The sequence below is a fragment of the Helobdella robusta genome (assembly GCF_000326865.2).
Source record: "Helobdella robusta unplaced genomic scaffold HELROscaffold_53, whole genome shotgun sequence".
Lineage (NCBI taxonomy): Eukaryota > Metazoa > Annelida > Clitellata > Rhynchobdellida > Glossiphoniidae > Helobdella > Helobdella robusta.
The window spans coordinates 1,054,905-1,066,346 of NW_008705278.1; the positions used below are offsets into that span (position 1 = coordinate 1,054,905).

At 41.3% G+C, this 11,442-nt stretch overlaps 1 protein-coding gene across 1 annotated transcript in view; it reads right to left on the reverse strand.

The window, feature by feature from the left end:
* The window catches only part of HELRODRAFT_102569 (hypothetical protein), a 7,093-nt gene extending 1,793 nt beyond the window's left edge, over positions 1-5,300 (reverse strand). The window contains exons 1-14 of the mRNA XM_009028182.1: positions 5,241-5,300; positions 5,089-5,149; positions 4,506-4,567; positions 4,283-4,357; positions 3,522-4,068; positions 3,279-3,364; positions 2,821-2,969; positions 2,386-2,564; positions 2,063-2,174; positions 1,715-1,820; positions 1,270-1,484; positions 969-1,056; positions 401-681; positions 76-138 (exon numbers count right to left, since the gene is read on the reverse strand). Of these exons, the coding sequence (XP_009026430.1) occupies positions 76-138; positions 401-681; positions 969-1,056; positions 1,270-1,484; positions 1,715-1,820; positions 2,063-2,174; positions 2,386-2,564; positions 2,821-2,969; positions 3,279-3,364; positions 3,522-4,068; positions 4,283-4,357; positions 4,506-4,567; positions 5,089-5,149; positions 5,241-5,295 (2,079 nt within the window). The 5' untranslated portion in view covers positions 5,296-5,300. The remainder of the gene's footprint in view (positions 1-75; positions 139-400; positions 682-968; positions 1,057-1,269; positions 1,485-1,714; positions 1,821-2,062; positions 2,175-2,385; positions 2,565-2,820; positions 2,970-3,278; positions 3,365-3,521; positions 4,069-4,282; positions 4,358-4,505; positions 4,568-5,088; positions 5,150-5,240) is intronic.
* Between the last annotated feature and the right edge of the window lie 6,142 nt (positions 5,301-11,442).

Consider the following 11,442-nt stretch of genomic DNA (forward strand, 5'->3'; position numbering starts at 1 on the left):
TCATTCATTCATTCATTCATTCATTCATTCATTCATTCATTCATTCATTCATTCATTCATGCATTCTCTCTCAACCTTCGACGTTGGTGACGATGAAGTCGATGGAAACCTCAAAATTCTTCTGTTAGCGTTGGACTCCTGTGTGCGTGTGTGTGAGTGTGTATGTGTGTGTATGTGTGTGTGTGTGCGTGTGACGTGCATGTGTGTGTGTACTGTGGGAACGTATACGTGTAAGCGACTTAAAATTAGCTTACTAGAACCTAAATGAATAAATGAACGAGAGTTCTATCGACAAAGGAACAAACGAAAAACAACGTATGCATAAACGACAACGACGACAGCAGCAACAACAACAACAAAAAACAACAAAAAACAACAACAAACAACAACAAAAAAAGACCTGATCTAAAATCTGCGACAACTCAGCGTGCAGCAGTTGATTACTTTCATCCAGTGCCCTCAACTTTTCTTCCAACTTTCTGGCGCTCTCCTCGACGTCTTCGCAGCCAACGCCACCACCACCTACAGCCACACCACCATTAACCACTTCCTCTTTACTAGCGTCACCAAACACTTGGGTTTTGTGAAATTTTGGTGAATCGTCGTTGGACGGGAGATTTTTGTTGGCAAGGAGGGATTTATTTTGGAGAAGACGGTCGTATTCTGTTTGGAGGTTTCTGTGGTTGGTTGGTGTGGGTTAGATGATTGATTAATTGAATGAATGAATGAATGAATGAATGAATAAATTATTAAAAAATGATTGAGTGATTAATTGACTGATGAGACCTTTAATTGAGCGTTTAATTGACTGATGAAACGATTGAGTGACTGGACAAATCATAGAATGATTGCTTAATTGATTGAATGATTGCTAAAATGGTTGGTTGAGTGATCAAGAGAACAATTCAGTGATCAATTAAATGACAAAAGGACCGAGTAATAAATTAAGTTAAGTATCCGAGACCTATTTTCCAGTTCCAACTTGACGATCATCTCCTCTATCTCTTCCTTCCTCTCGCCGTCGACTTTCTTCATTATCTCTAAAGGACTGCTAGGCTGGGGTTACGTCATGTTGATGATAAGAAAATTAATGTGATGAAGATGAACGCGCTAATAATGATAATCAAGTTAGAAAATGTCAAAGTAGAACTGCGGATTTAATGATTAGAGGCATATTGACGGACGGAGATGATGAAGACGATGAAGGGAGATGAATGAATAAGACGACGATGATGACGTAATGATGACGTCATAATGGCGTTAGCAAACCTGTCCATCTGGCGAGTATCCTTTAAGACTGAGGCAGTACTGTGCGATGAGGTTGTGTTCGTTTTGTTGGTCAGTGTGGGTGTTTCGTTTGCTGGCGTTGACGTCAGCATCGTTGGCGTTGTTGTTGTTATTGCCGATGACGTCATTAATGTTGTTGTTGTTGTTGTTGTTGTTCTGAAAGGTATTCTCAACATTGCTGCTGAACATGATGTTGTCTCCGGCAATCCTATGAAATTTTTACCATCATCGTCGTATCAACAACTATCATGTACATCGATGAAAAAACTTTAAAAAAAAAAAACTCACCCAGACCCACCACCAACGGCATCGACGCTACCACCAACAACGACTTCACCACAACTACCACCCCGGCCACCGCTCCATGCCAAAACCCCATCAAAATTACAACCATCACCATCCTCATCGTCGTCATCATCCTCTCCACCCACGGGAAGGTAGCCGAGTCTTCGGTGGCGTTGAAAGTAGCGTTTGGAGCGGAATTTGTTGCGGATGATTTTGGTGAAGTCCTTGACGTCCTCGTGTGAGGTGGTCTGTGGTGGTTGTTTGTGGTTGTTTGTGGCTAGCAGTGGCTGTTGGTGATGAAGATGAAGATGTTAGAATGATGGTGATTGAGTTTATTAAACAATTAACTACCAAACATAAACTAGCCGATCAGATCACCCAGCCAGCTAGATAATCAACCAACCAACCAATCAATCAATCAATCAATCAATCAATCGATTGATCGATCAATCAATCACCGACCGACCGACTGACCAACCAACCAACCAACCTCGCTGCTGTACTCTTGCATAGGATGGTTCAACTTGTGACTCTTGGCAGTTTTTCCAGAGAAGAAACAGTTCTGGCACATGTCCAAACTGAAACATTTCAGACAACGGTACCTGGGTGAGGTGTCATAATTTCGTCATGAGAATGTGCTGATGATGTCACGCAGCTGATGATGACGACGACGATTGAATGAAGATGAAGATTAATGAAACTAAAGACAATAAAGCTGATGTTGATCAGTAGATTCGTAATCGACTGACCAATCAATAAACCAACCAACCAACCAATTGGCCAGCCAACCAATCAGCCAACTAACTCACTAACCTCAAGCCTTTAATAGGGAACTTCTTGCACACGTGACACTTGACATGATGGCTAGCCCCCTCTGATAAGGTCAGTCTGTGAAGGACGGCCACCCATACGATTGACTGTGGTTCCAGACGAGTCCAGTTCAGAAATTGTTGCTCGGTTATTTGTTGCTGTGGTTGTTGTTGGTTTTGTTTCTGCTGGGCTGCCTGGTGAATGTGTGGTAGACGTTCCAAGGTAAGTTAGGAGCCAAAACAGATAACAATTGATTGCACATATGTGAAAAACAAAGAAAGCAAACATACAGAAGGAACAAACAAACACACAAACACACACACTCGCACGCACACACACAAACACACACACACACAAGCACATATAACATAAAACAAACTGACCAACACAAAACGAAAAACACAACAAACAAGAACTTAGGTATAGTAAAGAACAAACCATCTCGAAACAGCTATTCACACTAGGCTGAGAGTTGGTGCCCCCGAACGCCCCCGCCTCTCCAATTTGCTTGGGAATCATCATCACATCATGCAGAAGATGTGCCAACTGTCGCCTGCTCAGTTTCAACATGGACGACTGCGTATTATCTATGTCATTCGTCGAATTTCTTTTTCCGCTTCCGGTATCTTTACTTATTTTTTGATCTTTGTATTTGTCGGAAATGATCCAGTCATCGTTGCTGCTGCTGACGTTGGATGATGGTGATGTTGGAGAGGGTAAGTTTGGAGACGACGATGACGTTCTTGTGGTGGTGGCGCTCGTCAGGCTGCTCTGTGCTTCCGTAGCCGACATCCTGAATAGGTCTGATGACGGTGGCGAAGAAGATGGTGAAGATGATGGTGATGACATCAGCAAAAACAAACAACAACAACAAAACAACGACCACAGCAACATACATCTGTACTTCTCCTCCATGCTACTACCGCACAACATGACCAATCCTGTCTTGAATGATGAAACATCGATCGACCCCATACGGGCGCTAGTCACGTGATGTTAAAAATAATGACTATTATATAAAATAATCATTTGGATGACGTCAACGATGACAACAACAACAACAACAGAAAACAACAAACAACAACAAACAACAACAATAAACAACAACAGACAACAACTCATGGATCGAATATACCAACCTGTCGAAAACATTAAGCAACCAATTAAGCACAAGATCCATAGCAAGTGGAATATTCATATCAACTTCAGCACATCTCTTATTGACGATGACGTCATTATTTTTATTTACATCTTTTTGGTTTTTTGGCGCCAGAGTTGCACTAAGATCAGAGTGCAACTTCTCGAAACAGGACCTCAAACAGCCGGCCATCTCAACAACACCGAGGACTCGGACACACCTCAGATGATTAAAAGTGGTACGATCCAAACTTTTTGTGATGTCGTCGTCGTCGTGGTTATCGTCTGGTGTGGTTGCAGCGTCGTTGAAGTTGTTAGTTGTCGTTGGGGTTGTCGGTGTTGTCGGCTTTTGTTGTTGTTTTTTCTTTTGGATTTTGTTTGGCTTTGTTGGCGTGGCCGTTGGAGTTGTTGTGGCTGACGATATTGTTGGTGTTGCTGCTGCTGCTGTTGTTGCTGTCGTTGTTGTCGTTGCTAGGAGGGACTTTGAAAGTTTCAAAGTTGGAAAGGATTGGAATGATGAGTCCAGGATGTCCAGGGTTATCAAGTCGACTGTTTTGTTGTTGTTGGTGGTGGTGATTTTGTTGTTAATGTTGTTGTTGTGGTACGATGAATATATTCATCATCGTCGTCGTCGAAATCATTATTATCATCATCACCACCACCATCGCAATCATCATCATCATCTTCACCATTGCAACCATCATCATCTTCACCATTGCAACCATCATCATCATCAGTCACAAACATCATCATCATGACTCACGATGAAGAGCCTTCTGAAGACTCCTGAGTTTCATGGCAGTCCTGTAGGCAGAGAATCTCACCTCATCGTAATCACCTGATGATGGTGGTGGTGGTGATAGTGGTGGTGATGATAACGATGAAAAAGATGGAAAAGAGGATGACAATGATGACGATAATAATGGTAGTAATAACGGAAATGATGACAATGAGAGCGTTATAATAGTGACGATGAAGAAACAAACCAAGGGACTCCATGAACTTGGTCATATCCGGATGGTCCCAATGAGTTGACTGCAAGGAATGACTGTAAACGTACATGTGTGTGTGCGTGTGTGCGTGTATGCATGTATGTGCGTGTGTGCGTGCGTGCATGTGTAACTTCAAAGTTATTCAGTAGCGTTAATAAAAAAAATTTCTTAAATAGCAATTTTTTTTCTTCCCATGTTAGGAAACACGCTTTTTGACTGGAAAAACCGAGCATTGTTGACGAATGTTCCTCCGGATAATTCTTATGCAGTTAAAAATTTACTCCAGGGTTAGTTTTTCGTCTACCATCTCCAGATTTGCGTTCATAACTACTAACTACAAATTCAAATAACTGACACTATTATTACCTGTCAGTGGCCTTATAACGCTAATATTGCGACCCGTTCTCGAGATCTCGAGATCTTAAGATGCACCTTACGTGTACATCTCCAGTTCACAATATTTAAAAGGCTGATAAATATCTATAATGACGTCACAATTATTGTTAATGACGTCACAGTTATCACCATCACCATCACCATCATCATCATCATCATCATCATCATCATCATCACTGACTTGATGTAGTAGGGCACGTGGTTATCAGTTGTGGCCCTTTCCCACGGTTGACTGACGGATGCTGAAGAATCCCAATCATCATCGTCATCATCATCATCATCACAATCATCATCATCATCGTCGTCACCATCGTCATCATCATCATCACCGACCAGCGAGAATATGCTGTGAGAAGGACCCCTTCCTCTTACTCATGGAATCCTGCATCGCCAGCAGCCTCTCGTCTGTCTTCGATTGTAACGTGCGCCATCTATTTAGTTAATTAATTAGTTAGTTAGTTAGTTAATTAATTAATTAATTAATTAATTATTCATTTGTCTGATTAATTAATTGTTTAATTAATAATCAGCAAATTTTTTTAAATATTTTAAAATCAAAAAATGAAACTTAGACAACACCAAACGTGAAACAAACAGGGCTTAATTAAAAGTCAATTTGGAAAGAACAACAACAACAACAAAACTCCATAACATCACATCAACAACAAGAGCTGCAACATCAACAACGACATCATCAACAACATCATCAACAACATCATCATCAACAACATCATCATCAAACAACAACGGCATCAACAACAACAACAACATCAACAGTAGCAGCAACAACAACAACCTCCTCAACAAATCTTCGAGCGTAGTGACGATTCGATGCGACAAGACGACGTCATTCAGCTGATTGGCGTTGTCGTTGCACTGGTCAACCTCACCTTGGATCGGAGCTATCCTCTGCTGGAAGGCCTGCGTGACGATGACTCAGTTATGACGTAGTGATGACGTGGTCATGATGAAACTTCAATTTAAATTTCTGAGCACTTCTGTTAAAAACTTGAAACTTTAAAATGAATTATCCGTAATAAGGCAGGCAGTCATGGCGAGCAATGAATTTACTTTAGAATCATACTGTGGTCATCCTGCTTACTTATTAACAATTTTCTTTCAATTTTGAGGAGCAAATAAAATTTCATTTCAAACTAATTTATCGATGTGAAGATGACGATGAAGATGGCTATTTGAGGATGACGTCACGATGATGCAAAGATGACGTGGTTATGATGATAATAGCGGACGACAAACACACACAAACACCTTTCAAATTCACACACACACGCACACACACCTGGACAGCGGCAATATCAGCCTGCATGGCTCCCACTTTGATGACGTCATCGACGGACAGCCAATCGGAGGCTTCCTTTTCTACCGCCTTCAAGTGCTGCGATAGATCGTCGAGACTCTCTTGCAAGATGGTCATTTTCTGTAGTGTGGTGATGATAATGATAGTGATGATGATGATGATGATGATAAAGATGATGATGATGATATAAGCACCTCAATAGTACCATCCAACAAATTGACACGATCCAACGAAAGCTTCTGAATCTTTATCCAATTCTTTTCAAGAAGTTTTTTCTTCTCTAGTTTTAGATATAATGTTTGCCGGGTTATTCAATCGTCGCGACTTGAATCATCATTATCATCCTCATCATCATCGCCATTACTATCATCATCATCGGCATTCTTATCAGCAGCAGTAGCAGCAGCAGCAGCAGCATTATTATTATCATACCTCGGCAGAGATGATCCTCATTACATTTCTCCGCCTGCAACATCTCACAAACAAATGGTCTTTGTTCGTTGATTCTATCAACCAGTGTCTACATGTATGCATGTTTGTATGTATGTATGTATGTATGTATGTTTGTTTGTTTTTTAAGTATGTTTTCAAGTATGTATACATGTTTGTTTGTTTGTTTGGTTTTATGTATGTTTGTTCATGAGTAAATTTCTTTATAAGTATGGATGGCACGTTTGTTTTGTTGTTTGTACGTGTGCTTATATTATCAAATTCAATGGAATCGACCCATTAGAATCCCACCGGACAATCCACCCACTACCCATTCCAACCTGGAAAGCCACCTTCTGCATCTTAACGGCTTGCAGCTCGTCTCCGACAGCTGGCTGGTTGACTAGCTGATCCTCGATGCTTCGAAGGGCGGTCAGCTGGTCATTCATCTTGCGCGCCAGAGCTGATGAGGGTGACATCGCCGATGTCGATGTTGTTGTCGGTGTTGACCTGTCAAAGTTTCATAATTAACTCTGGGTAAATCTAATAACCCTACTACCGTCTTTTGTGAAAATATTACAATTACGTCATTTGGTCATTTATTCCCTCACCTCAGCTCATCCACATCTCTCTTGATGTCTTCAACTTTCTCATTGACATCCGCAACGATAGGACTGCTGCTGTCTTTTGCTGTCGTGACTGGTCTTGTTGGTTCAGCTGCAGTTGTTGGCGCTGTTGAAAGATTTGACAACATCTGCTCCAAAGTTTTTAGCGAACTGGATGGGGTGAATTAAAAACACCAGTTATGTAATGACGTCATCATCTTTCTCATCACCATTATCACCATCATAACATCATCATTCAGTCACCTACCTTATGCCACCCACAGACTTGTACCTATCGATGACCTCATGAACTTTGACTTTGAGATAGGAAGGGTCATCTTGTGGGTAGGTAGTGATCAGCTGATTGAACGATGATGATATCGACTCCAGTAACTTGCTGACCGATGTTGATGGCGATGATGACGACGAAGATGACGATGACTTCTGTGGAAGGAATAAAATGAACAACTGATTATTCCTGCAGCAAATATGATGACGATGAGTAACAATGATAATAACGTTGATGATGAAATAACTAGAAAATAAAAACAATTTCTAAGTCAATACAACACCAACCATACAAAACATTAACGCAACCAACACAAACAACTCAAACGAACTTTCTTCGATCCATCAGTAGTGACTTTAACAAATTTACAGCAGAAGTCATTGAACTCTGAACTTTGAACTTTCATCTGAATAAGCTCCTTTTCTCTATCTTTTATGTCCTTTATTGCTTTGTCCCAGCTGTCGCAAAGTTTTGTGGCTGTACGGTGCATTAAAATTGAAAACAGGAGTGATTGGAAAACAAGAGAGATAAAGAGAGAGATAAAGAGAGAGAGAGAGAGAGAGAGAGAAAGAGAGAGAAAGAGAGAGAAAAACAGAAAGAGAAATTCAGCAGAAAAGAAAATGACACCGTCAACGACTACAAATCGACACAAACGGCAAGCAATCAACCAACTCAAGTTTTGAGCATTGTGACTCCAGTCAGGGTCATTCTGCATCTGCTGCAGCTTACTGACCAGGCTGTTGATTGACGGCATCATTGCATGCAACTCTTGATGTTTGGCCTTCACATTAGTATTAATAAAGGATAAATAGATAGATGGATGGATAGATAGATAGATAGATAGATAGATAGATAGATAGATAGATAGATAGATAGATAGATAGATAGATAGATAGATAGATAGATAGATAGATAGATAGGTAGGTAGATAGACAGACAGACAGACAGACAGACAGACAGATAGGTAGGTAGGTAGATAGAGAGTGAAAGATATATCTCCATCACCATCGTAACCTGTTCTTTAGTAGAAGCCTCCTCCATGGCAGCTTCGTTTCCGATGCTGACCGGCTGAGGCCTGGCCTTGTCCATGATCACCGATAGAAAGTTATTCAGTCCTGTTATGAATCTGTTTGTATGTATGTATGTTTGTTTGTTTGTATGTATGTTTGTAAGTTTGTCGTTCGTTTGTTCATTGTTTGTTTGTTTACATGTTTGTTTGTTCGCTTGTTTGAATTTCGTTTACGTACCTTCGTTTGAATTAAAGGATGAAAGAAATGGTTAGAGGAAAAATTAACAAAAAATGAGGAGAAAAATGATGAGATTTGAATTGATGTATGATTCAAGAGTAACAATGAAATATTACTTTTCTTTATTTTGCGAAGATGACGCATCTTGTTGTGGCTGCTTTTGTTGTGGCTGTAGCTGCTGCTGTGACTGCTGCTGTTGTGGCTGCTGCTGCTGTGGCTGTTGTTGTATTAGCTGTTGATCCGGCTTCGACTGCTGAGCTGGAGGTGATCTCTGTCGATGATGATGAGGATGATGAGGAGGGATTTCAATCTCATCAGGCATCTTGATGTTCCATGCTTTCGAGTGTTTGACAGGATGTTGTTGTTGCTGTTGTTGCTGCGGTTCTTGTTGCTGCGAGGGTGGCTTCCCTTTCACGACACTGCTGTAAACAGGAAACTCCATTTCATCTGCATTCTTCTTCACCTTCTCAAATTTTCCACCAAACTTCTCTTCACCACCATCAAAAGCAGCGGCACCGGCCACAACGACATCAACGACATCCGCACTACCGGCACAAACCTCATCACCACCTCTTACTTTTCCACCACTATCAGCCACTTGAAAAAATTTTATATCGAAAGGAGTCTGTATCCGGAGTTCGGAAGTGGGAGTCACCCGATCGTCCCCTACAATGTAACTAGCTTCGAAGGGACTAGAGGGTGGGATGACCTGAGAAGGTAGGGAGGCCTGGAGACGTTGCAAGCGACTGGAGAGACGCAGAAGAAGAGGGCTGGCTGCCGAGGTGAACTTGCAGTCCTCTGTGTCTTGCACCCTCCTCACAATCGTGTCCAACTCTGATTTGCGCTGCTTCGTCTGGTCTCTTATGGACTGTTGGATACATCATGGAATGAATGAATGAATGAATGAATGAATGAATGAATGAATGAATGAATGAATGAACCAATTGTCCGGACTAGCAAATAGACATTCACATGATTGAAAATAATATATGGAATCGACTTATCGCTGATGACCTGCTGCATAACGTACCGATAAGCACAAAAGGTATGTGCTACAAACTATGCGGCTATAACGTAGAAAAAGAAATCGCGCAATAGAGATAGCAGCAGTAACAACAGACAAACAAACGAACAAACGAACGAACGAACGAACAAACAACCTGAATGAGATGTTCATCAATGGATGCCGCCTGCCTTCCTCCCTTCCTACCGACCACACCCTCGACCTCCTCCAACCAATTCTCAAGGTCATCTATGTCCGAGTGCAGAACTTCCAGAAGTTCGTTCGTGGATGTTGTCGTCGTCGGTGATGATGACGATGGCGAGTGTGGCGCGAGGGGTGCGCTGTCGAATTGTTGCTGCTGCTGCTGTAGTCGCATCTTCAGTTCAGATTTCACAGTAACCCAGTTCGACTGTGGCGATGATGAGGATGAGTGTGACGGTGATGGATATGATTGCCACGCAAACGAGCAAACTAGGTCGTACAAAAATCTACCTGCAAGCTATTTATAGAATTAGTAATCTGCTCGACAACATCGGAATGTCCTTGAACTTTCTGTTGACCTCTGACCCTTTGCAACCTCTTCAATTCAATGTCAATCTCACTTTCGAAATTGTCCTCCTCCCTTACCAATTTCTGTTGAATGGGGCAAAGATGGCCGGTAAAATTTACCCAACCACTCATTCATCGCAAGTTGATAATGACGCATTAGCAGTAGGTTTGTACATTTCTGCATGGGACAAGTAGAAAGTAAGGCGAGAGGAAAGAAACAAACCTTGAAGGCCTCGACATCGTTGAGATCACTGCTCTTCACCCTCAGTAAAAACTTGCTGACGGATGATATCAACTCTGCAGGGGCAAGGAGGTCCGTGGCGTCTAATTTCTGTGTACGCGCGTGCGTGTGTGTGTGTGTGTGTGTGTGTGTGCGTGCGTGTACATCGCATATATGTGTGCGCGTATATATATATATATATATATATATATATATATATATATATATATATATATATATATATATATATATACAGTATTATTATATATTTATAATCATATATGTGACCATGTATGTTTAAATTTTAGGTGCACATACGAGCCTAACTATGTTTTTATTCAATCAGAATGTACTGCACGCGTATATGTGTGTGTTAATTCAGGTTTGTATAAAGCTTCGAACATGTTTTTGTATATACAATCTGTACACACATGCGTGTATTTCTTGATGGACACGCCGTGAAACAACAAAACACACACACAAAATCTCTAATTTAATATTTAGTTTCTGAACGTGGCGTGTTAAAATTACGATGAAATTGCGGGGAAAAAGTTAGAATGATGACACAACTGACGTCAGAGTCGAGAAGATGGTTGGATTTGTGGCTCAGCATGTTGGCCACACGATTCAACTCCTTCTCGACCTCCTCGACATTGACGATCGGCTGTTTCATGCAGTTCTCCAGCGAGATCTTCCTCCACTGTTCTACGGCGTCCTTCAGCATCGGCAGGATATTCTTGCGGTTGTTGATTTCTGTCATGTACGTCTGCAACGTTTTCATTTTAGCGGGAAATTATAAACGAACTTCTGCAACATATTTCGGCGGGGAATTAAGCTGGTATTAAGCTGGTAACTTAATCCATTGCATTATTATT